The 27409-nt window shown below is 41.8% G+C and overlaps 1 protein-coding gene across 1 annotated transcript in view; it reads left to right on the forward strand.

Moving 5' to 3' along the window:
• The window catches only part of SORCS3 (sortilin related VPS10 domain containing receptor 3), a 577834-nt gene that overhangs the window by 525627 nt on the left and 24798 nt on the right, over positions 1 to 27409 (forward strand). The window contains exons 15-20 of the mRNA XM_035028663.1: positions 3500 to 3617; positions 4628 to 4761; positions 15194 to 15307; positions 18358 to 18529; positions 20885 to 21071; positions 27109 to 27242. Of these exons, the coding sequence (XP_034884554.1) occupies positions 3500 to 3617; positions 4628 to 4761; positions 15194 to 15307; positions 18358 to 18529; positions 20885 to 21071; positions 27109 to 27242 (859 nt within the window). The remainder of the gene's footprint in view (positions 1 to 3499; positions 3618 to 4627; positions 4762 to 15193; positions 15308 to 18357; positions 18530 to 20884; positions 21072 to 27108; positions 27243 to 27409) is intronic.

Below are 27409 nucleotides of genomic sequence, written 5' to 3' on the forward strand. Positions count from 1 at the left end.
TGGGGAATACATTAATGTCCGAAAGTTGCCAAGGGGTTTTAGTTGGGCTCCCCTGATCTTAGTTGGGGTCCAATGTGAAAATGAGCAAAGCTCATAATCCTAACACTAGATGCTTAAATGGCATGTGAAAGTGATCACATGGGAGAGCAGACTAGCACTCTCCCAAGTAAAAATATTAACGTATAAAAATATTAACATATCAAAAACCAGGCAGTGTTTTCACACCACTTCATGGCTAGATAGACTTAACAAATCACCACAAATTAGGTGGCTAAACAATTAGAAATTAATTTTCTAACAGTTCTGGAGGCCAGAGTCCAAGATCAAGATGGCAGCAGGGCAGCACTGCCTCTAGTGGGAAGGGAAGACGTCCATCTTATGGGGGCTCCAAGTGTTCCTTGGCTTGTGGCCACCGAACTCCAGTCTTCCCTTCCTCTTCGCATGGCCTCCTCCTCTCTGTGTGTCTCTCTTCTTGTATCTCTTATAAGGATGCTGTCCTTAGGGCCCAACTTGATAATCCAGGATGATTTCATCTCAAGATCTTTAACTTACTTATGTCTGCAAAGGTCCAGGTAAGGTCACATTCACAGGTTACAGGGAATAGAACACATTCATGTCCCTTGGGGGAGCCACTATTCCATCCAGTACATCATCTTAGTTCTCTGTTTTTCAGTGGTCCTTAAGCTTAGGGAACTGTGAACTCCTTTGCAAATCTGATAAAATAAATGTAATTTCTCCATAATAAATACACATGGGCCAACAAATGCATATTTTTATTTAAGATTTCAGGGGATTGAATGGTGACATCCCAAACTAACTACAATTTTTCTTTGTGATCTAAGTAATGTAAAATTGACCCAGATATTGCCTCTTTCATTCTAGGTAATAAACAAAATGCAGTAATTAATACATTCTAAGATCATCTTAAATATTTTTGGTTTCTCTGGAGCATTCACTTATATTAATCACATTGTGTATGACAAGTCTTAAGCTGCCACATTATTATTATTATTATTATTAATTATCACTACTACTATTATTATTTAACCTGAATTGCATCAAGCATTATTTCATTTATTCAATACTTACATGATTGTGAGCAGGAGGATCTGACATCTCTCTCTGTGACTCCACATGTTAGTAGACTCAGCCTCTCCCTTCAGTGTGGAAAGACCTTTTTGGGTCCTGATTCTGCCATCAAGCATATTGACGGTTTCTTCCAGCTTTGTGTCATCAGAAAATGTGATTTCCAATGATGACCATTATTTTCATGTCTTCAAGTCATTAATAAAAATGATGAACAGGAAAGAGCAGACAGCAGAACCTTGTAGCTGACTACTCACACCCTCCCTTCTGGTTGATTTTAATGCTTTAATTAGGTACTGTTCAGTCACATAATTTTACTGGCACCTGGCTCATATTTTTTCATCTTTTCTTCAAGACTATTATGGCAAACACTGTCAGATGCTTTGCTAATATCCAGGTAAATCATGTGCCTCATATTTCCTTCTATCTGCCTTGTAACCCTTTCATAGAAGAGAATGGGATTAATCGGACATGATGTGTTTTGTGATCCATGAAATTTAACTGTAAGCTATTTGGAGTAAGTGGAAGTGTTTGGTTTGGCATCACTAAAATTCTTCTACTCAGAGTACTCCAATCAAGGAAGACTGACTAGAGGAGATAACATTTGAATGTGGGAAGATTTAGGTGGGCTGGATAAAGACAGAAGGCATTCATCCAAGTCTCCTCCCACTGGTTTTTGTTTGTTTGTTTCTTCCAACGATCTTTCAATATAACTCTTCAAACAAGTAGAAAATTTTAAGATATAACTGCTTTGTTGATTTAAAAGCAACTGACTCCTGACTTCTCCATGAAATGAATTGAGACTAAAAGGTGGAAGTAGTTCAGTGGTAAACTGGCATGGATGAATTGGGTTTGGAGACCACTGAATACAGCATGAATGAAGAAGAACAGAGAGAACCCGGGGGGAGGTGCTTACATTCACTCTGCTTCACACGCTATTGGCCACACAACCCAAAATATTCTAGCCCCATGGCTTCTGCTACTCAGTGCTGAGCTAAGATTCTTATAAAGACCATACGTTTTTGGTTTTGTTCTTTTAGTATAGTTGGCACACAGTTTGCATGAGTTTCAGGTGTATAACATAGTGATTCAGCATCTCCATACGGTATGCTACGGTCATGACAAGTGTAGCTACCATCTGTCACCATACAGTGCGATTATGGTATCATTGACTGTATTCCCTGGCCTGTGCCTTTTATCCCCATGACTTATTCACCTCAAAGTCTGTTTAATCTTCTTTTAGACAAGACTCTAAAAAATTGTATTTAACTTTTAAACTGATAGAACATTAAAGGGCATTTCCCAAGATGTAATATAAGTTGTACGATCCACAAAATGATCCTATTTCTGTGTCTATTTCACAGTTTTAGTCCGCTCTCACCCCTCCCAAAGCATCTGAACTCATCCTTCAGATAGCAGCAGGGACTGTCCCTTGAGGAGAGTTAGTCTCCTGGTGTCACCATAGGAAGAGCTGGCTGTGGGGAGAGGAGAATCCAGGGCTGGGAGCATGATTAAGTTTTGCTCACATGGAAGACATCCAGTGCCTTGAAAGACTTCCATTGGTTTAGGTTCCCAGAGTGATTGGTCTCCCATTTATAGCACTATGATAGATGTCTTGCGTTGTAATTACAAGACATGCCATACCCGAGTGGAGTATGGATGATCAGTCATTTTTTCTATTTTTCTAGAAACGATTGATCATTCATATTTACAGGGCCATCAACTTCTGGGCTTTGAAAAGGGTGGTATTGATTATCTAAGTCACACAGATGGTATGGTTCTTTACTATACATAAATATGAGTTCTTTTTATGAGGCTACTATGATTTTTCAGGGAAGGGGGAAGGAATGATATTCATGTGAATTAAGCAATGAAGATTTCAACTAAAACACACTGAGATTTAGTCAGAATATTGGAACTGGCAGCCATACTTTAGATTAGCTAATCCACCCCCCTCCAACATACATACATACAATTTACTTTACAGGTGAGAAAACTGAGTCCCTGTTAGTAGATATCAGTAGATAAAATAACTGTGCTTGCATTAAGGTGAAACAAGAAGGCTACAAGTCAAAATATGCACAACAGTTCTATCTGGGTGGAATATTTTGAACTACTGGGTGAATTTTTTCCCTCATATCTTTCTGTGTTTTCAGTGCTTCCTATAAAGCACATATATTACTTTTGCAACTGAAAAAGTGGTTAGTTTTAAACCCACTGTGAATACCATGTCAATTGGCTGGAGTTATAAAATGGTGCACTTTGTCCTTGGTGACCTTCAAAGACGTCATTTTGGAAGAATCTGTTGAGTCCAGGCTGCAATTCAGTCTCTCTCCCTCCAGTCTTTGTGCATTAGTGACTGACTAGGGGCCTCTCTCTGCTTGTCTCTCCCATGCCTCCCCTAAACACTTAGAGTTTTTGGCCACTTCAGCCTCCGTTCTGAATGGCAGTTGGTGAAAGTGGACTACAAATCTATCTTCAGCCGGCGCTGCACCAGGGAGGACTATCAGACCTGGCACCTGCTCAATCAGGTACACCATAGGGTAGGGGCACACTGGCTTCTAGGAGGTGGAGCTTCCACAAGCCCTGTTTGGTCATCTCTGGGCCTTCCTATTTGGAGGTGGAAGGTAACGAGCCATCCAAAGATAATAGTAGATTTGGGAGGAAGGGTTGGAGTCCACACATCCAGGTCCAGCGTGGACAAATGGTATTTCAGGACCCTTTTGCACCCTGGGATTCCAATCTACCCATTGAGGTCACCAAGTAGCCTAGGGGTGAGGTGACAATGATAAGCTGGGACTTTAGCTCTATCTGTGGAGAAATAAGCCCAGACAGTTAAGAGACCTTTCAACGGTTTCATCATCTCACCTTCCAATGGAGAGGGTGAGAACATTTGTCAGGCCAGCCTGCAGTAAGAGCCCCAAGAGCACTGAAAACAGGACCATAGAGAAAGGGTGAGGGATGGGGGTGAGTGGCTCTAGTAGAAATGGCAGATATTTGTTGCTGTGCAACGTAAGCAGACTTCTGCATTCTCAGAACCATTGGGTTCATGTAATTTGTATCAGCTTCTCCTCTTTTTGCCCTTGCTTGGGAATAAGGACTTGGGCATGGTTGTTTATCAGAGAGAGGGAACTTTTGGGGCCAGCTTCAATTTTACTCTGAAGATGGTGTTAAAACTGTGCCAGAAGTGGGTTCTTTTCCACTAGAATTTATGCTGAGGTCATTTGGGCAATTTGGAGATCTGTGAGCTCTCTTTGAAGGTGCATTGTCTCTGAAGGTAGGAAAGAAACAAGATGAAGCAGACATCATTGGCTAGGTGGGGTGAAGGGTAGTGTTGGGACAGCTCTATGATGTTCCTCTGGTATGGTAGTAACACACTGGCCCTTTTTCCCTTGAGACTCCTGAATGGTTACTGGGAAAGAGATTGCTACACAGAGTGACTAAAAGAGAATGAAAAGGCTAATGTTTCTTATCGAGAAGCTGGTTTATTTCATCTCCTTTGTGTTTTTCTGCCTCTCTCACTATGGACTTTCTTTCTAAGGGGGAGCCCTGCGTCATGGGAGAAAGGAAAATATTCAAGAAACGCAAGCCAGGAGCTCAGTGTGCCCTGGGCCGAGACTCTTCAGGGACAGTGGTCTCAGAACCCTGTGTCTGTGCCGACTGGGACTTTGAATGGTGAGTCCCTTGGCATCTCATTGTTAATTTCAGTCAGACATTTACCTGTTGGGGGATGGGGGTGAAGATGGAGGTAAGGGAGGAAGTCATGACCCTCAGATGGGAGGTGTATTTGCTGGCCTGTGGGCCTGATGGCTCCAGTCCCTGGGCCAGATGGGAAGGCTGCATCCCTGGAAGGAGGACAGGAGGAGACATTTTCACAGGGAAGCTCACTGTTCTATCAGAGCAGCGTGTCCAAGGAAACCTTCTCATTTTCAGTTAGCAGCTCTGGGAAAGTACCAGAGAGGTTGGGTGGGGCACTGACAGCTTGGAGAGCTGCCTGCCGCCATGGACAGCTACCTCCAGACACAATTGCTCAAACCATGATTTTCCATGTGAACTCTCTTTTCATCATTTTTTTTTCTCCCTCTAACAACAACCACAAAGAACAACTTTAAATCTCACCTATTAAGCAGTGATTCACAAATTTCCAAATATTTACCTCCAGCTCTGACCTCACTGACCTCTAGGATGGAGACATGTGTGTCCATGTACATACTCAGCCGCCATCTCCCCTAGAATTGCTAGTAGGGATTTCAGATTCAGGATGGCCAAGGGGGAGCTCTTCCTGAATCTTTTTTTTTTTTTTAAAGATTTTATTTATTTATTTGAGAGAGAGGGAATGAGAGAGAGCACATGAGAGGGGGGAGGGTCAGAGGGAGAAGCAGACTCCCTGCTGAGCAGGGAGCCCGATGCGGGACTCGATCCAGGGACTCCAGGATCATGACCTGAGCCGAAGGCAGTCGCTTAACCAACTGAGCCACCCAGGCGCCCAACTCTTCCTGAATCTTTACTGCTGGGAGTTTTTCAGCTCTTCTTCAGACTGGTTTTTCCAAACTCAATAAAACACACGGTTCCTTAACTAAAAATCCCAGGAGAGCTTGATTTTTCCCTTACCGCCAGGTCCAGTCCATCCACAAGTCCTTGTGAGTCTTTACCTCCAGAACACATTCATTCATTCATTCATTTAGATTTATTTATTTAGTTATTTGAGAGAGGGAGAGAGCGAGAGAGCAAGCAGGGGGATGGGGTAGAGGGAGGTGGAAAAGGAGAGTGAATCTCCAGCAGGCTCCCTGCTGAGCATGGAGCCCAAAGCGGGGCTTGATCCCACAGTCCTGAAATCATGACCTGAACCCAAACCAGGAGTCAGACACTTAACTGACTGAGCCACCTAGAGGCCCCTCCAGAATACATTCTAACCCAAAGCACCTCTGCCCGTGTCTACTGCAGCCTGGACACTAAAACAGTCTATTGTCTCTCTGTTTTCACCCTCGCTTGCCCTAAAACCTCTCCTCCTCACAGTAACCAAAATTTGACTGTAAAAACCCAAATCCGATATTGTCACTCCTGCACTTAAAACACTCCAGTGGCTTCCTCTGTCCCTTAAAATATCATGCCATCTTCCTTCCTTGGCTTTCTCCACTCTACATGATATGGCCTGCTACCATTGTGCCTTAATTTCTTACTATTCTCCCCTCATTCACCATTTTGCAGTCACATCACTGTCTTCTTTCTGTATCTTAATTAATCCAGACTCATTCCTAACAGAGACAACAGCAACTGTAAGGATTTCTTCCAGATCTCAGCATGGCTGGCACCTCTAGGTAACTCACATCTCAGCAAAAATAGCAGCTTCTCAGAAATGCTTTCTGAGACCACCTGATCTCACCTATATCCTGTCACTGTGACACCTCACAGATTTCATGGTCTTGGTATTAGTCACCATATGGAGTGATCATGTTTTCTAATTGCTTTATTACCACCTGTCTTTCCCCAACAGAATGCAAGTGCCATGAGGGCGGGAACTTTAGACTTGCTTCAGTGCCTCGCCCATAGTAAATTAAATAGTTGCACCATGTTCCTGAATGTTGTTACTTTTAGGAGAGTCAACAAATGTCCCAAGTCTGGGCATGGGTGATCCCATTGGTGATCCCATTCTGATCCCAGCTGGGTAAATTCCTCCCCTACATCACAGTCAAAAGTTGAAGTTCAATATAGATATTTCCATAACCCATTCCAGGTTAAAAGACAAAGCTAAGGGCTCTGGCATCAGCCTATAAACATGGCAGGGCAGTGACAGAGTTGCATTTGGGCTTTTCTGGTGTTGAATAACAGAAGTAAATCCACATGGGTGCAGAACAGCTGCCCCTGCCCAACAACTTCATCTAGCCTGTTTCTGAAGCTTGCTTTGTGCTGGAAGCCCTCTTTGGTTCCCCACTTTCTACTAGGACTATAACTGGTAACTGCAAGCCAGCTAGAGGACTATGGCTGCTCCCTAGCTACTCTTCATCCCTGAACTCATGCCTTGGAAAGCTTGACCTCAGTGAGAGTCATTCAAATGGGATACGCTAAATGGAATTTAATTTGAATGTTAGCATCCTATCTGTGACACTTCTGACCCTTTGGAGACAGAGGATATTTTCATACTTGGGAAGACTAATTTCCAATTATTAACCACAATTCAGCAAAATTGTCAGAGCAATGTATACAGTAGGCCCCTGAGAATTATGCTGCATGACATATGGATGTCAGCTTGAATATTCAGAATATGAGTTTCAGTCTTCCTTGTGTCCCTCTGCAGACTGACTCCATGGAGGCACACCGTCTTTGCATGCCATGCTACATTTTCTCCTGTGTCTCTCTGAGCTGTAATAGATCCTTACCTGCTGTTGGGAAACCTCACAATGGAGAAAGAAGAATTGTAACATAGATATTTTTCTTTTAGTAATTCCACTAACATTTACTAGTCTGGGAAAAAAAAAAAATCCCAGCTCTGATATTCAGGTTTTGACCTTGGGAAATTTTCTTAATCTCTATGATTTCACCTTCTTGGCTATAAAATACAAATAGAGATCATGTATCTCATTGGTGCTAGGGAGGAATAAGTGAATTAATCTACATCATTAATGTAGATAAGGCATTCATCCTAGTGATGTAAGCATCCATATGGTAGCTGTTCTTGCTGCTGTTGTTAATCTTGTACCCCAGAGTTAAGTGGTCCCCCTGGTATTTTTAGCAAGTAAACCAGAGCTTATACATCCAAATGAGCCCTAACTACAAAGTTGTACCTTTGGGTGTAATCCATTCACTCATTATTGGCGGCATTGCCTAAAATATTTCTGAGCCTTTCTTTGGGAACTGCTATCAGAATGCATCTTTGAGGGGTGTCTGGGTGGCTCAGTCAGTTAAGTGTCTGCTTTTGGCTCAGGTCATGATCCTGGGGTCCTCAGATCGAGTCCTGCATCAGGCTCCTTGCTCAGTGGGGAGTCTGCTTCTCCCTCTCCCTCTGTCACTCCCCCTGCTTTTGCTCTCTTTCTCTCACTCTCTCTGTCAAATAAATAAATAAAATCTTTTTTTTTTTTTTTTTAAAGAATGCATCTGTGAATAAAGCAGGGAAAAATAAAAAGCCTTTGCAAGGTATTCTTTGGTTCCCACACTTGCATTGGTAGAGGTACCACCTGGACCTAGCATTCTGTAATATAAACATTGTTACTATGGCATTTTAATGGGAAGAAAATGAACATCTGGAATGTAAGTTACTTGACTAAGATCATATAACTGGGAGAAATCTGGAGTTCAAATGCAAGTCTAGCTAAATCCTATGTTCTCTCCTATATATCATGCCATTTCTTAAGAAATCAAACAAGTCTTTGTTATTAGATTCCCCTTATGTTTCATAAGAAACAGTTCCCCAAGTTTAGTTATTCTAAAATTAAAATTCATCCTCAAATGATCTAGGTTAACTGCTGTTGATATGGATTAATCTGGAATGTTCCATTAACTTTAACCCAATTCCAGATGAAGTAGTTTGACCATTGGTACTGGAATTGTAGTAGGTATATGGTGTTCAAGAAGACTTTATAGAATTTGGGGAGGGGGGACGGGTATTTGAAGTATTATGTGGTGGTCTTTCTACTGTCAGTTGTATCTCAAGAATATAGAAGACAGTATGGAGGTTCCTCAAAAAATTAAAAATAGAATTACTATATGATCCAGTAATTTCACTATTGGATATTTACCTGAAGAAAATAGAAACACTAATTTGAAAATATATATTCACCCCTATGTTTATCGCAGCATTATTTACAATAGCCAAAATATAGAAGCAGCCCAAATATGGCCATCAATAGCTAAATGGATAGAGAAGATAGGGGATATATCTACATCTGTATCTATATCTATATAGAGAGAGATAGGGGATATCTATATTTATATATATAGCTGAATATTACTCAACCATAAAAAAGAATAAAATCTTGCCATTTGCAACAACGTGGATGGGCCTAGAAGGTATAATGCTAAGTGCAATAAGTCAGTCAGAAAAAGACAGATACCATATTATTTCACTCATATGTGGAATTTAAGAAACAAAACAAATGAACAAACAGAAAGAAAAAACAAAACAAAACAAAACCAGACTCTTAAAAATAGAGAAAAAACTGGTGGTTGCCATAGGGCAGGGTGGGGGGATGGGTGAAATAGGTGATGGGGATTAAGAGTACCCTTATCTTGATGAGCACTGAGAAGTGTATAGAATTGTTGAATCATTATATTGTACACCTGAAACTAATAGAACACTGTGTTAATTATACCTGAATAATAATAATAATAAAAACCACTTGAGTCAGAGGTAGGATAAACAAATATACAAGACTTGAGGCTGGGTTAGTGGTCAGAATCTGAGAGCAAGAGCAAAAAATAATCATGTGACCTAAAAAGTACTTTTACACTACTTTTGAGTATGGAAGAGACAGTTTCATTTCTGGGATTTCTGTTGTCTTTCTATAGTGGTGTTTATAGACAGTAGAACTGAGCATTTGAGATTGTTTTGTTTTTAAGTGAACTTCAATAAGCATAGGTATTGATGTAAAAATATAGTTTTTCCATCAAATATGGTTTGTCTCCAATGTCCTTGCTGGAAATCGGTGCGTGGCAACAATTTTATAGCCTTGTGTCCTTCTCAGTGGTCCTTCCTACTAGGAAGTATTATTAGCTAAAGAATCTGAAAAGCCCAGCTTAGTTAGTATAAGTAATTATAATACGCATTCTGCCTAGTTGTTTGCCTAAGCCAAATCAGGTCATGTTCATTTGATTGGTTCAGGCAACTTTTAAGTGTCAGAGGCAGCAGGGAGAGGGAGTAACCTAGTTTAATCAGATTGGTAAAGCGAGGTTGAGGAGGATGGATTAAATGTCTTGATTTTGGTGAAAAAGTTAAGGAGTGTAGCCTGGATCCAGAAAGGGAGGGTATTTTCACACTGTATCTTTCCTTTTTTGAAGAGGGAAGGTTTTATAGATTCTCAGAAGCGTTTTTGTAGAATAATATTCACCCTTCCATCCAGAGTGCATGTCAGTAATAAGCATGAATTTTGCATAAATAGTGATGTTTCTACTCAGTAGCTTCATGTGTATTCTAGAGAGCCACTTCCATTGTGGCACTGGTGAAGGGCCAGGAATAAATCCTCCCTGAGAATTAAGTTTGTCAAGGACTAGTGGGTAGTCAGAAAAAGGAGCCTAAGTGTCCTGCTCTAAAGTCATATGAGGCTCCTTGAAAGGAGTTGCCATCTGAGAGATGCAAATACCTTTGTTCAGCGAGAACCAGGTTGAACCAGAAATTATTTTCTTATTCATCCAACCACTCACTCAGCAGTAACTTTTGCTGAATACCTACTATGCACCAAGTCTTTAGATGGATTATTTTACTTAATCTTCTCAACCAGCTTCTGGGAGGAGAATATGTTATTGTAGTCATTTTATAGATGAAGACATGGAGACACAGAGAGGTTAAGTAACTCCTTCAAAATAATAATATTCTGACCCAGAGTCCTAAGTCTTGGTGTGTTTTAGTGTTTCCTTCCATGGGCAGTATGGTTCCAGATCCACACAATGAGTTTATCATGTGGTAATGCAGAAGAGAGAGGGAAGAGATAGGGGGATGCTATAGTACTAAGTGCAGGTGTGTCTGAAATCCATCCAGCGGTAAGTATCCTGCATATAGAGCACAATTATGTATGTTTTTTCTGTAGACTAGCATTGTAGAAAAGCAAAGATGTATGAACCAGAGTTTCAAACTCAATGAAAGCGTAACAGCAAATAATAATATTACTAGGGACTAAATTCTATAATCCAGACCTATGCTGTCTAATGTAGTAGTCACCAGTCACACGTGGTTATTTGCATTAAAAATAAATAAAATTAAAAATTCAGTTCTTCAGTTGCACTAGCCACATTTGGGTGTTTAGTAGTCACAGGTGGCTAGTGGTTACCATATTGGATAGCATAGATGTAGAACAGAAGGTTCTTTCAGACAGCACTTGTCCTACCTGTAAGTGCCAGAGATAGAGCAAAGAGTGTTGAAGACAGGAGTAATGATGGAAGCCTTCCTGTAGGAGGTGGTGATGGAGCTGTGTAGACTTGCTGTCGAGTACAAGGAATAAGGGCAGCACTGCAGAAAAAAGCAGATGTATGAGACTGTTGATGAGTAGAGGGATGAGTTGAGGGATGAGTTGTTGATGAGTAGAGGGATGAGGACAGATGGCTAGCATGGGGTTTGATAAGGAGAAATATTTGAGGGATGCTTGTTGGATTATTCAAACAGTTTCTGAAATAGTTCGAATGTAATCATCTTTCTCTATGCCTATATTTAGGCTTATGCCCTAGCGAAATGCTGACAATGTTAATTATTATTCCATTGTTTGTATTGATGTTTTTGTTATGGTTGCTCCAGTTTGTTGAGTGTTCACTCTGCGCCTGCCAAAAAGTTCTATCTGCCCGATCCCAAACCAGCAGGCGATTCTGTCTCCTAAAATGGGACAGAAACACCTGTGGAGGACTGTTTCTGGAATCTCAGCTGCCAAATGGGAGAACGGAGGAACTGGGGGTCCGTGAAGCAATGATAGGGCTGTGTGTGGCCTGAGAGTAGGACAGCCCCAGCAGCTGCACCAGCAGAGACCAAGACTTCTGGGCAGACTCCAAGAGTCTCAGAATGTCATTCCTGGGGATCAGGGGGTCCTCCCTTATGACGATTAAGTGGGTGCCCCCTGAGATTGTACTAATGCTGATTCAAGGGTCAGGAGTCTCCATTATCAACTCCATGTGCCATTGTCAGCTGTGTAAAATCTTGAACACTTCTCCTCTTTTGCTTCTCCCTCCCAATCTACCAACTAAGAGGATTAGACCCAGCGAATACAAGCATCCCTTCCAGTTCTAATATGAAGAAGCTTTGTGATTTCTGAAGTTTGTCTATTCCTTCTTTAGATGGTCTAAGGCTTCTCCCTGAATGGGATTTGGAGGCCATACATCTGGAAATGGAGAAGTTTCTCCCTAAACTTTTAGAAGTTCTAAACCCTTTTATAGTCAAGAAAGATGCAGAGGTGACTTATTTCTGGAAGGAAACTGCTTGTGTGTTTGCAGAAGCTATGGCAGCATACTTCCCCGAGGCAAATCAGACTTTCTGGCACATTCTCTCCAAATGTCACAATTCAACAGAAAAATACCTTTCCCCCAGGAAGTTGGAGCAGCTGCTGGAACTGCTTGTTTGTTGAAATCATGAGAACTCCAGAGCTGGGGGGTAGGTTGGGCAGTATGAGATTTTAATATACATTTAGCAGAAGTTAATGAAGAAGCCCACAGCTTAGGGGCAGTCAGTGATGTTTCCGTTAATGTTATTAAATATTAATGAGGTGCTTTTTCTCTTGGGGCAAAACAGCATGCCTGATGCACCTTTTTTAATTACTACATCGCTAACAGGTAGCAGAGCTGAACAGAACTGCTAAAGATGGTTACATTTAGGAAAGAGCATTAAGACTTCCTTCCCAAAGCTGTTTAGGAGGGCATCCTTCCTTCAAAGATTACTAATATTTCTTAGGGTTAGCAGAACATTCAATAGATTTAACTCATATAGCAGTTGGGGAATTTTCTAGAAGCAGTGCAGACACACCACAGCCCAAATGTTTCTGCAGGTAAGCACTGCTTAGAAATCAGATATTCAGTGCTGTGCTGGTAAATATTTAACTACCAGCTCTCTTGGAACAAATAAATAAGCCCTTATTAGTAGCATTTGCTGATTGCTATAAATATCCCCAAATGTGGCCGATTTCAAGCTACCAACATAACATCAGTGAATACAGAATTGAGAAGAGATGTGCAGTAGCACAACATTATATAGTCTTTTTACCACACAGGCACATAAAGGTAAATAACCTCAGGAGCGTAGGTAAAATCATAATACATAATGCTTTATATATAACATAATATTTTTATAATAATAAATGCAACAAAATCATGAGGAATCTGTGTGTTTGAGTGTTTGTTACCTTTCAAATAGAATTTATTTCATTAAAATTTGAAATAACTTAAGTTTTGAGAATGGCTGTGTTTAACAACCATTAATGAGCTTGCAAAATTCCAGAAATTTTAAGTCCATTCTCATGAGCAGTTACAACCCTCCACAACAGTGAGTCCACAGTGAACTTGCAGGCTGGGAGATCTCCAATCATTGATCAGGAGGCATGGCTAAAAATTCACTTGACAGACATGTCCCTTTTTCCTTTTCTTCCAGTTTCATATAAACATGGCCATGATATATCAAGGCTGGTCTTGAGTTCCACCTTCCTAGCTCAGGAACCTGGAGCACTTGGGATGCTTTCTGTGGTCCACACAGGAAGGTCAACTATGGGCTCACATCTCCCTGCACGGATAGACCCAATGCAATGAGATAATTAGTGTGATTTTTAAACATAAGTGGAGTATTCATTCACCCAGTAAATATTTAGTACCTCCAACATCCTAAGTACTGGTCTGAACTCTTATATTGGCAAACAAAACAAACAGAGGTCTCTGTAGCTTCAGAGTTGCCAACATGCTGTGGTCACAAAGATTTTGTCTGGGGAGTCAGGGAAGGCCTCATTTGACTTGGATATTGAAGAAGGATACTTAGCAAACTATCAGACACAGGTAAGGTAGAGGGCTTCACATGCAGAGACAAAGAGGGTTGAAAAGTTGGTCTGGACTGGTCAGGTAGGAGTTTGGTGTAGAGGAAGACGCTGAGGAGATAGGGTGTGGTAATGCTGGGAGGACATTTTCTATAATCAGTTGGTGCTTTCCTAACTGTACCACTTCATAGTGTATTATCATGTTCTGCTTCATGGTCTGTGTCCTTTGGTTGGATTTGAGGCATGTTGTATCCCTCTCTCCAAAGACTCAAAAGTCCTTGAGGGCAAGGATTGTTGCTCTTCTTTCCCAGGACAGTGCACATATTGAGTAATAAATAAACGTGGAATTGAACTTGTATTCCTATCTTCCTTCCATTTCTGCCCTAGTCACACACATAGACCAAGATTTGCCTCCATTTTCATTGGGCTTTGATTAAATCTTGGCTCAAAGAACATGGGAGCAGAAAAAGAAAGGAGGGGTAGGTCTGGAGAGAGTGACTTTCCTTGCTATTTTATGTTTCATTAACTCAATGGATCAATATTCAAATGTCCAGATTGTTCTGCCTGGTCTGTGGGTTTCAGGATGCTTAACTTAGAAACATGAATTCTCCTGCCAAGTGAAGCCACCCTCACTGACCTCTGGTTGGTTTCAAGAGCAATAATACTTTATTGCTCTTTTTCTACCCTGACATTTATGCATATGGGAGCCTTATGAAACTCCAAGAAGTAAGGAAACACCATTTGCATTTCAGATGGGGGCCCTCCTCTCTACATTCATTTTGAAATGGAGGGAAGGAGAAGGGAATCATACCTGCATTTCTTTATTTTATCATAGCTAGGCTTTCATGAAAACGTGGAAAAGAACCACAGTTTTGTGTTGTTGGTTGTAAGGAAACAGGGGACCTGTGTTATATGTATTTGGGACCGTTTGAATGGCTGTTTGTATTATATGAATGCAAATGTCTGTATTTGTTTGAGAAAGAATTTGTAGGAAAAATTAAAATAAAATCTATGAAATTAATTTTGGAATAAAATCTGTGGACTCTTACCCAGAAATGAATCTTGACCTTTAATATCATCTTCTTGGTTGTCATTGTCACCTACTTCTGTCAGTAATTCCACTGCAATCCAGAGGATGCTTTTAAACTTCTAGCATCCCTGACACCCACCTCCAGCCAGGGTACCTGCTACAGGATGTACTTCCATACCTTTTTTTTACCTGGAATCTTCATTTGATAATGCACCTTTCCTTCTTTACACTGGATTTCTAATGATTTGGGATTATTTCTAAATCTAAAACTCCATTCACAAAGTACGAATATTTGCTCTTGCTGGGAATATTTGAAAAAAATGCATTGAGGCTGTTTGGAAGGCTGTAGGGATGTATTTGTGTTTGTGTGTATGGGGGAGTGTTTGAGCATTTGTGCATCTATACCAGTGTGCAATGTTCATTTTCTGAACAGTGACTATGGCTATGAGAGACATGGAGAGAGCCAGTGTGTCCCAGCTTTCTGGTACAACCCAGCCTCCCCATCAAAGGACTGCAGCCTTGGTCAAAGCTACCTTAACAGCACCGGGTAAGTAAAACAACGGAAGAAACTCCAATCGCTATTCTTCTGTTTCCCTAGGTTGGTATCAAAGGTAGCATTTCTGCTGAAGCAAGCTGGACCATAGAGAGTTTGTTTACAAGTGGCTTCTGAGGAAAGCTGAGGAGTTCTTTAGCTTTTTTGGAAACATCTGAAGAGATTTGTGATTACTAGATTTCAGTACCTTTTTCCATTTGCCTCTGACAGACCATAGCTATTATTTTGGTCAGGCCTTCTCTTCTGGAAAGAGATGCCACCTTATTTTGGGGACCCTGAAAAAATAAACTAATACAAATGGTATGCACGTGTTACAGTGCCCTCCAGGGTTGGATGGACTGAAGCTCTCCTAGACTGATGCTGGAAACTGAAACTGAAAATTCAGAAGTCCCATTCTAGGGCTTCCTGAAATAAGAAGGTCAAGCTACACTTTCTTTAATTGTCAGATTATGTGTGTGTTTCTCTCTCTGCTCACATACAGTTACTCAGGTGCTTGAAAAAATATTGCCTTAAAGACTTGTTGTCTTCCCCTCTCCTTTGCCACCTCGATGGCCCAGAAGAGATTTGGAAAATGGATTGGTGGTCTGAGACAGCACCTTTCAAATTGTAATGTGCTGTGAATCACCTGGTGATCTTGTTCAAATGCAGCTTCTAATTTGGTAGATCTGGGGTGGGTCTGAGAGGTTCTTCATTTCTGAGAAGCCCCCAGGCAATGCTGTCATTGCTGGTCCCAGGACTACTCTTTGAGTAGCAGAGGATGAAGGTGTTCTGGACTCCTGTCTCAACTCTTCCAGTGGATCTTCTGCCATTTCATACCAGTTACTCACCATCTCAGTACTTTTACCTTCTCTGGATATAAAATACTGGTAGGTACCATCAACCCAAGTGATGTCTACAGAGAGAAAAAAAGTGATGGAAGAGATGTGCTGAGTTGTGTGAGCTACTGGAAAACAAGAATTTTTAGCTCAGTATTTGGTTCTAGGGGACTGTTGCTGGGGCTTGAGATGGGGCTTAAGCACTTTTGATGTTATTTTATTGTAAGTGTCTGGTTCAGGGATTGAAGCCATTCACACTACAGATCCAGCAGCATGAACTTAAAGAGATATGGCATCAGAGAGCATAGTGCTATGAAGTTTGAGGAAGAGGAATATGATGGTCACAAGTGATCAGCTAAGCCTCCAGATTCCAAGCCAGAACATACCTTGGACAGAATTGGAATAGAGTTGCATTACAACATCTCCTATAGGCACACCCAATTTTAAGCAACCTACATATAACAGAACCCCAAAGAGCCAACCAAATAAATCAGGGAGATGAAAAGGAAAGACAGTTTGTATTTTTTCAAAAGATTTACTACAAATGTCTGCATGTATCTCTAGGTTGCTTAAATGTTGGCTTAGATTACAAATTGTTAACCAGCTGGCCAGTTGAGATTGAAGAGGAAGAGTAGAGGATATCCAGTTCACAGTAGGATATGGTACCTACCAAAATATCTGCCATAAGTAAAAATTCAATATCTTGTAAATGACTTAAAGTCAGCAAAAAAGTATAAGTTGATTACAGAAGTTTGATTACGTAGACTAGTGCTGACCAAAAGAACTATATAATATGAGCCACATATGTAATTCAAAATTTTCTAGTAGCTACATTAAGAAAAATTTAAAGGCAAAGTTAATTTTAATAATATATTTTATATAACCTAATATGTCCAAAATAGTGTCATTTCAACGTGCAAAACTAACCACATTTTAAGTGCTCAATAGCCACAGGTAAAAAATGGTTAGCATATTGGACAGCAATAGCTCTAGACCCATTATGAGCTCAGCTGGCAATTAAAAATAATGTGTATCTGCAAGGGGGTATATTGTAATTCTGTCTGAGGTAGTAACTACACACAACATTTGCCTAACATCCTCCTGAGATCTTTGGATGGAGATGTTGGGCTGGTAGTTCAGCAGGGTTTGGGGGGTGGGAAGTGGAGAAAGGACCAGGGTAAATATCAGGTATAGTGGAAGATAAATATCATTCATAAAGGATTTTGTTTCATCTGCTTTCAACTGAAGGGCCATCAGAAGAAGGTAACATGGATGGTTGGGTTAATTACTCCTGACATACAGGGTAAAAGAAGATGTGATAAAATGATGGTGGTGGTGCATTTATATTACGTGGGTTTACCAGAAGGTTGATTGTATGCAGCTTTATAGATAGTGGAAATGATGTCTATCCTACAGGTCAGGACAGTGGACAAGCTGTTGGCTCAGCTTCCTGTGCTCAGATCAGTGGTCAAGTGACATGATATGGCATCACTATGCCCAAAGATGCCCTTGTCCTAAAAGGCTACAGTGCTTTGTGGGGAGGTTTCCCATGTGTTCTCTGAGCTAATTTTCCCTCAGCAGGATTGCATAGGAGCTTCAAATGTGTGCTTCTGATCTGGCATTTGTGTTGAATGGGAAGTGAAATATTAGTAAGGAGAGAAAATGTGCTGTAAAATAGCCCAGTGGCTCCAGAGCCAGGACTAGTAGGTAGGAAAGGATGGATTGATGTCCTGGGGGTAGAGGGAAGGCAGGAAGAGGCTACCTGATGAATCAGAGTTAGGAGTCTGATCTTCTAGCTGCATCTAGCTACAGAGAGAACTGGAGACGGCCATAGGGAAGTACAAACAAGTCCCTCCCTCACAGAAAGGAGCACTTGCTTTTCTTGCTCTACTAGTCCAGTGACTCTGCCTCCTTCCGTCTTGCATGTGAGTCAGACATTGATTTTTCTTGGCTGGTTTAGACACTGATCTGATCCGTGGCTCACCAGGTAGGATCAATAATAATGTTTAAAGAGCTGCTCTTCCTCAGATGGAGGGATAGCAGGTCCTCGGCGTTTGTTTGGCTTCTTAAACAGCTGTCTTCTTTGAGACTCAGTTTTTAGGAGCAGCTGTGTGAAACATCTCTCCCTCTGGCTTTCTTGCACTCTTTTTTCTAATCTGTGCGTGTGTACGCATGCACACACTCACTCACACTCACCCCACACCACCGACAGCTGTCAATACTCCTCAGGTACCGGCGGATTGTGTCCAACAACTGCACGGACGGGCTGAGGGAGAAGTACACAGCCAAGGCCCAGATGTGTCCCGGAAAAGCCCCTCGAGGCCTCCATGTGGTGACAACCGATGGACGCCTGGTGGCAGAGCAGGGGCATAATGCGACTTTCATCATCCTCATGGAGGAGGTATGTGTTGTCCTGGGTCTCTGAGGTCATAACTCACTGTTTCTAGAGAGGGAAGAAAAAGATCATGTGTCCCCACAGGTCCCTGTCTCAGAGTCAATGCTGAGAAGACACAAAGGGTAAAAGAAGGCTTAGATATTTAGGGACCCTCTTCCCTTCATCCCACACCACAGACCCAGGCTACAGGGGGCCCACTTGTCTCTGGACAGATGCAGATCTGGATATATTCTTTGAGGTCCCCCTTTAGGGTCTGGTTTGTTGAAGGAATGTTTATCACCAGAAGACCATATACTCTAAACTTCACCAGAAGAAGGGAATTCATATTTTTTTCTATTGCTCCCTGGAGCCTCTTTTGCTTTATTCTAACCCTTAAACCGCCCTGATTAAAAAAGCCCACAAGGCTTTCAAAGGGTCTTAAAAGTATAAGTGTGAGTGTGGGGGAGGATTATTGCCATCCTTTAAACTTATTTGTATAAAGAATGTCACATTAGTTGCTTTTCCATCAGCTAGTTGCTCCATTATTTCACTTTTTTGTGTCTTTTGCAATCGGGGCAGTAAAATCAGCCTGCATTCATTCATTCCAGGATGGAAATAGCTCTGTCATATGCTTCCTGCTCCCTATATGAGCTATTTCATCTCTTTCCCAAACCAGGGAGCTTTTCAGGCACTCCTTGCTGAGGTGGTGGGGCAAGAAAGCTTGCCTGATTTACAAAGCCCTCTAAATTTGTATGCAAATTGCTCTGTGCTCTAAAGATCTTGGAAAGAGACCAAAGCAGGCCAGGAGTTTTTTTTTCCCAAATGTGAATACTTTAGAAACCTTTAAAGCCTGGCCCATACTGAACAGGACAGTGAAGGTTCCTTATCCTGGGTTGACAGGTTCTTCAGCCGTCACCCACACTGGGCACTTGAATTAAAGGACTTTAAGATCCAGAGCAGGTCATTATCACATTTCCACTAGGGAGTTTCCAGGACCAGCATTATAAAAACCTTCTCTTGAATGGATGAGAAGAGCCATGATCTTATCCATTTGAATTGCCTCCAGTTCATTTCCACTTCAATTTATATTCATAAACTCAAGAGTAGTCACCATTGTGTGGGGGGCAAGGGAGCACGTATCAATATTTCACTCACATCTGGGTTGCCACAGGGGAAGAGGCAGAACACGAAACTGTGAGCAGTGCACGTTCACTGGACAGAAGGATTGGCTCGTAATTCCAAAATGACGTATATCCCTTTTTATTCCATCAACTATCTTTGTAAATAGAGAGAGTCGATGCTTCTTTTTTCATCCAGGATCCTTGTTTTGTGGTCAGGTTCAATTGCATTTATCCAAAGTCATTGACCCAGTGTAGTGGGAAGAAGAACAAGGAAGGGTGGGGTTCAACATCAGCTCTTAAGAAGCCGAGCATCAGCTTGGGCTGGGAAGATGCACTCACCTGAACCCATATGCCCTTACACCAGCAGGCAGCACCCAGGGGGCTCTTGGCCTTCCAAGAGGCAGAGATATCTGTGAGGTGGGATGGTTGGAAAAGGCTTCGGGGAAGAGGGGCTTCGGCAGGTTTAGGGAAATCCAAGGTCAACAGAGCACAGATGTAATTCTGATTCGTATGCAGGATTCATGTCTAGACTGGGAATAATCATCCTACCTCACAGAGTTATTTTGAAAGTGTACAGAGTATGTGTTAAGTGATTAGCATAAATGCTTATAACATAATAAATCTCAAAACATAGGAACAATTATAATTATAGCAATGTAGTTGAGATCATCAGTGTTGAAACCAACTGCCTGGGTTCAAAACTTGTCTCTTCCACTACTAGCTGTGAGACTTGGGTCTACTTAGTTAATTTCTTTTTGTCCCCATTTGTAAAATGGGAAAGTAATGCTTTCTGCATTATAAAGTTGTGAGGAGATTAATTACTTGGAACTGGAAAGAAACTTTATAAGTGTTAGCTGTTAACTATTATTGCTATTGTTATGATTTTGACACAGGAGAGGAATAATTTAACCAAGTGTGTGAGGGAGCCAGAGAATTTCTCGGCCTTCCCACTCCAGAGCTCCCTAGAGGCTTTACGCTATCCCCTAGCACCCATTCAACCAGCTCAGGCTGTCCCAAGCTTGGGCATGCGGGGATAACAGGTCCATAATACCTGCCTATAGTGCCCAGTGGATATCTGATAAGAGTCTGATGATTGTGTGGAGGGTGCTTCAGCCCCCTGGGAGAGGTTCTGGGTCCCCAAGAGGGTGATGCTGAAGGCACAGGACAAAGCATCCAATAGGAGTCAGACCAGACTATGTGAATGAGCCCCGGCCGACTGCTATTCCCCCTTCCCTCTCCCCCCAAACCCTGCCTCCTTCAGGGTGATCTCCAAAGGACAAACATCCAGCTTGACTTTGGGGATGGAATCGCGGTGTCCTATGCTAACTTCAGCCCCATTGAGGACGGCATCAAGCACGTGTACAAGAGTGCGGGGATCTTCCAGGTGATGGCCTATGCGGAGAACAACCTGGGCTCGGACACAGCTGTCCTATTCCTGCACGTGGTTTGTAAGTAGCCTGAACCGCCTCCTTTCTTATGTACCTTCCCGGGGCACATAACTCCCACTGTCCACAGACTTCTGGGATGCGGAGCTGAGACTAGATTTGGTGTGACTACTACCCCAAATAATGACCCAAATTGAAAGACTGAGATGTGTGCTCATCCGTGTTTCAGTTTTCTGATACTGAAGTAGATTATTTTGCAAGTTGGGATAACATTCCCAGCTGGCCCCTTCTTTTCAGTTCTACTGTGTTCTGATGGAAGTGTACCCATGCAGACACACATTCATGTCAAAGTCCCTTCCCTTTGCTTTGGAGACTCTTAAGGATCTAGGAAGAAGAAACTCATCTGACTCATGGCCACAGGTTCACTTTCAAGCTGCTATGATAAGTGAAGGCAGCCCAAATCAAAGTAAGTTTCTAATCTCCGTTGGAAGAGCCAAAGAAGGATTAAAGAGACACGTTTGGATTTTTAAAAATGTAGTCCTGAACACACAAAAGAACTTAATTCTTACATACAAGGTTACTGCAAGTTCATTGCTGTTATGAACAATTGTAAAGACTCTCCAGTTTTTTTTTGTTGTTGTTCTAGAACGTATTTCATTACTATTGACTGTTGCTTGGTACAAAGCAAACAACAGCTGAACTTCCAAAGTACTTTGTCCGGGATATGTTTTGTGTATCCGCTATCCTGGGACTGAATTCATGTAAACTAAAACTTAAATGGTATGATTTTAGAATGTTGGGTCAAAACATATGGTTATGGGTCTGGTATGGATTTCCTATGCCTTTATCAGTGATATTCATGGGCGTAAGGGATTCTGTAGTTCTAATGTATATACCCCACGATGTTTTGGGAGTAATATGCTACTTATGGTGAAATGTATATTTAAAAGACTCTAAATGAATACAAAGAGTACCTCCAACTCAGTGATGACAAATTCCCCTATATAAACAACCCACGTTTAAAAGGTTTCTGGAAAACCGTAAGCCACCTAGTCTCCTAGCATTTTGATCCTAATAGTAGCGTAAGGACCAACCAACAGTGATAGGGGGTGTGCAAGGGAGGGCACCTGGATTATAGATCAGTTCTGTCCCTAAAGATGCCAGGCTACATGGCCATGAGATAAATTATTTCATCTGTGGGTCTTCTGAACTCCAACTTTAAAATGGCTTAATTCTAACTGGTACTTTGCCTCATGGGGCTCTTATAACAACAAGTAGGAAATATAAAGAAAACATCCAATTATTTACTAATTTATTCAACAAATGTCTGTTGAGTTCTTAATATATATATGTAAGGTGTTCTGCAAGGACCTGGGGAAGCAACAATACAGATATGGCCTCGGCCTGGCAGAGTTTACATTCTGGTGGGGGAGGGCAGGGGCTGCTAGAAATGGGCCACACTCCACCAATTCTACTCATTCTGCACCAGAAGCACCAGGTCAAAAACCCAGGCAAGTGGTGTGCAAGGTATTCATAAGCCAGGGTTTAGAGCAAAGGGACCTCTGTTTGAAATCTGATCATATCCCTTTGTTAAACATATAATATTGGTCAACTTTCATACTCTTTACAAACTTCTGATTCCTCATCTTGAATACTTATGTTTTTTTTTTTTTTTTAAAGATTTTATTTATTTATTTATTTGACAGGGAGAAACACAGCGAGAGAGGGAACACAAGCAGGGGGAGTGGGAGAGGGAGAAGCAGGCTTCCCGTAGAGCAGGGAGCCTGATGCGGGGCTCGATCCCAGGACCCTGGGATCATGACCTGAGGCAAAGGCAGATGCTTAACAACTGAGCCACCCAGAGGCCCCTTGAATACTTATGTTATAGGGAAGCTATGAGAATCAGATTGGATTATGTGTATGGTTCAGGTGTCCCCAAGATCACTCCGTCATGTTTGTTGATTCACTCAAAGGACTCATAGAACTCAACGTATAATCATACTCAGAATATGATTTATTACAGGGGAAATAGCAAGATCATCAAAGGGAAAAGAGCCATGGGGCAAAGTCTGGAGGAAACCAGTTGTGACCTCCAAAGAGTCCTCCCCCGATGGTGTCACACAAGACATGTGTAGTTCCTCCAGCAAGGAGTTTTAGCAACATGTGAGAAGGACTGTTTACCAGAGAAACTCCTTAGAGACTCAGTAGCCGTGTTTTGTTTTGTTTTTTAATTATTTTTTATTTGAATTCAATTAGCCAAGTTATACTACATCATTAGTTTTTGATGTAATGTCCAATGATTCATCAGTTGATTACAACACCCAGTGCTCATCATATCACGTGCCCTCTTTAATGCCCATCACCCAGTTATCCCATCCCCCCACCCATCTCCCTTTCTGCAACCCTCAGTTTGTTTCCCAGAGTCAAGAGTCGCATGTGGTTTGTCTCCCTCTTTGATTTCTTCCCATTCAGTTTTCCCTCCCCTCCCCTATGGTCCTCTGCACTATTCCGTATATTCTACTTATGAGTGAAACCATATGATAATTGTGTTTCTCTGATTGACTTATTTCAGTTAGCATACCACCCTCCAATTCCATCCATATTGATATAAATGGTAGGTATTCATCCTTTCCGATGGCTGAGTAATATTCCATTGCATATATGGACCACATCTTCTATATCCATTCATCTGTTGAAGGACATCTGGGCTCATTCCACAGTTTGGCTTTTGTGGACATTGCTCCTATGAACATTGGGGTGCATGTGCCCCTTCTTTTCACTACATCTGTATCTTTGGGGTAAATACCCAGTAGTGCAATTGCTGGGTCATAGGGTACCCATGGTTTTATTGGGGACTGGTCAAGTAGGCATCCTCTGCCTAGCATATGCCAGAATTCCAGACATCCTAAGGGAAATACATATTTAGATTAAACCATATTATTGGCATAAACAGTCTAGGCGTATTGAACCACTCTTATCACTTATATGTTGACTGGAAACAGTCTCAAAGCCAAGTTTCCAGATGCTAGCAAGGACCAATCTTGCACACAAGTCTTTTTAAGGATGGCAATTTCAGGTCTATGTTAACATTTCCCTGCATAGTATACAATGCCACTTACCACCCAGCTTGGCCCATGATGAATGTGACCTGTTCCAGTAATTACTAAATACTACCCACTAACTTTCTGCCTGGCACTTCCATTGCATTTAAAAATGAAGACAAAGAGAGAAATTTTACTTTCCTCTATCCCAACCCCCTGCCCCACCCATATTCCTAATTCCACCAATAGTGGACCTGCCTGAAGGGTGCAAAGACCAGTGTATCTTAGTGGCAAAAAATACAACAGCAAGGAACCGATTTATACTGTGGGTTATGTGCATGAAAGAGGAAATGTTCCTTGAAACTTTTATCACGCTCACAATTCCCTCCACATCAATCATGGCTGCATTTACCAGACAGTTATTATAGTGGAAACTGCTCTTGGCCTCACCTTGGGCCATTAGCTAACAAAAGTAGCTGTTAGCCACCCATAATAACCAATCTCACACAGATTATTAGATTTTTATCAAAGAGAGCACTATTTGACAGGATCTTAGAGGAGTTTGCTGTGTTCCCTTCAGCTCTCTTCTCCCTGGTTTATGGTGTGTCCATCCCTAGGCTGAAGCCTGGAGCTTCTGGCTCAGGTTCTTTGCCCTAAAAAGCTGTTACATGTTGTTGTTCCTTGAGATTCTATTTAGCCAAACATGCTCGTCTTAAAGCTGGAATAAATGTGATTATGTTTGATGGCGTGCCAATTCATGGAAGCCATATCCCTTTGTTTGGCATAAGTTTAGGGAGAAGGAGATCTCCTTTTATTTTTTTAGGCATAGGTACCTGACAGTGTGTGGCTGGGCCAAGGCCCCTGAGTGACAGAAAGCTGAGAAGAATTTCCAGGGCCAGAAGCTGTTAGCAGTATTGTCACTTAACTGTGGAAAGGCCTGGGGTTCTGAAGAGCTGGCAGAGGAATGAGCTTCATGCGTTTTGAGGGAGAGAAATAACAGGAGCATTGACTTTAAGGGTAAAGGGCCCTTTTCCCAGCAGGGGAGGAATGAGCTCGGCATCTGGGCACCGAGAAAGACTCTGAGGTGTTAGCATAAGACATAGAGTTCTCGCCTCCCTGCCAGGACATGGCTGGCCGGGCACTCCTTCCTACTGCCTCGTTCTCTTCCCCACGGATCAGTAAAACACCACCAACAAAGAAAGATAAATCAGATAAAGTCCTACAAATGAGTAAATAAAGTCACAAAAAGAGCCAGTGTTTTCTCATACCTTGTGTTTTTCTTTTTTTATTTTCACCAACAGTCAAACCATACAAAAATAATCGAGCAGACTTTCTTATTGAAAATAATTAACCCTTCAGGCAAATGTGTTTCTGAAGCAGCAAGGTTGAAATGATTTGCTAGAAGAAATTATTTGCTGGGAGAAACCTTGAGGGTCATCTGTCTATGGTCAGGTCAATCTGTAGGCAGAGTATTCTCAGGCGGTAGATACACAGATTCTTGAACACTTGTTGCTTGTTCTGGAAAGTACAGTGTGGACGGGGACAAGCTGACCAGGCTGCTCCCCTCACTTAAACATCAGTCTTTGTCCCAACACCTTCTCCCCCAACATAAATTTACCTACAACACCGTGAGACTCAGACAAACTCCCACTGTTTTCGAGGGACATCTACCCAATGATACACGGAGACAGTAATGGTGGTGATGATGGTGGTAGAAATTGTGCCAACCCATAACTAATGCAATTGTACTTTTAACATCCACACATCCTATTCATATGTTCTTATTCCTATAAGGAAGGCAGGGGACGCGGAAATAGTCTGTGTAGGGTCAAGGCTCTGGAAGATGGAGGAAAAGATCACACTGCTACGTTTAAACCAGACCAGAAATGAGAAGAAGCCATCTGTTGTCTTCCCTTTAAGCTGAGCTGTCCCCAAAGTGACCCACGATGTAAATAGTGAAGGCTGAGTGATCAGGAAAATGCCCCACCTGTGGAGAAGAACTCAAGGCCCCCAGACTAAGGAGACATTTGGACTGCAGTCTTGACCTTTAGCCACATTTGCACATCAGTTCTATCATAGTGGAAACTAGGAAACTATACACTAGCAGAGTATAAACAGCTAATCAGAATACTTTAATTGGATTTGGTTAAGTAGGAGAGATATAAGGAAGGGAAAGGAGGAAGAAGGAAAGAAGGGAAAGAGAGAAAAAGGAAAGGAGGGGAGGAAGGAGTGGGGAGGAGAAAACCCTCCCAGAGTTGAAAAATAACATCCCCATCCCAGAGTGCGACACTGACACATTAATATTTCTCATCAGCATTTTCTTTCCTCTTCTCATTTTATTTTGGAAATGAATTAAATTACAGTCCTCATTTATTATGGGTAGGGTTTGCTCGTGTATGTTCTCTTGCTGCTATATCAGTTGTCTGAGGGGAAAGAAGAGAAATTTGGTCACCTTTCTGCAAGCAGTTTTTTTTTTTATTCTTTGGGAATGTGGCCTTTGTTTCTCCTTTGATTTAGGGAGAGACACGTTTTCCTTTTGTAAAACAGCCTTGCCAGCTTCTGAATGACACCCACTGAGTATTGCAGATGACTGGCACAATGGCGGATTGTTGAAAAGGATGGAACCAATTAACCATCAAGGATAATGGAAGAGCCCTTCATGTGATGCACTGACCCCACATCACAATATAGGCTAATTGTCAGAAATGAAAGAGACTGCTCTTTCTCTTCCTATTTATTGGCTAAGTGTCTAGTCAACTAGTTTTGTCCTTGGATTGGAGGTTCATAAGCATTCATGGTTGGGCACATCAGATGTAAATGAATTTCAGATGTCACTCAAAAATTCTGAAGCCTGATTTGAGTTCCCTATTATACCAGGTGCTTTGTTTCAAGCATGCACACACACAACCACACGCACACATCTCAACATTTCTGAGTTTGTGATCCTTGTTTTATTATGGTTTATGGTAATAGGGGTTAAGATTAAGAATCTGGGAGTATGATAAAGTTTGTTTATTCCAGGAACAGAAAAACTGACATTGTTTCCCATGTTCCCCCAGGTCCTGTGGAACATGTTCATCTCCGAGTGCCATTTGTCGCCATAAGAAATAAGGAGGTCAACATCAGTGCAGTTGTGTGGCCCAGTCAGCTGGGGACCCTTACCTATTTCTGGTGGTTTGGCAATAGCACGAAGGTTTGGCCCTTTCTGATGCATGTTTGAGTAGATCTGTACTGAATTCTCCTATGCTCCAGCTGCCATGTTGATGTTGGGGGCACCGGGGATGGGAGCAATAGGGAGTACTTAGTAAAGCTATGAATCCACATAATTGAATATCACATACGTCTCTATACCAGGGTTCA

The sequence above is a fragment of the Mirounga leonina genome, unplaced genomic scaffold, assembly GCF_011800145.1.
Source record: "Mirounga leonina isolate KUSES-001 unplaced genomic scaffold, KU_Mleo_1.0 Mir_114, whole genome shotgun sequence".
Classification (NCBI taxonomy): domain Eukaryota; kingdom Metazoa; phylum Chordata; class Mammalia; order Carnivora; family Phocidae; genus Mirounga; species Mirounga leonina.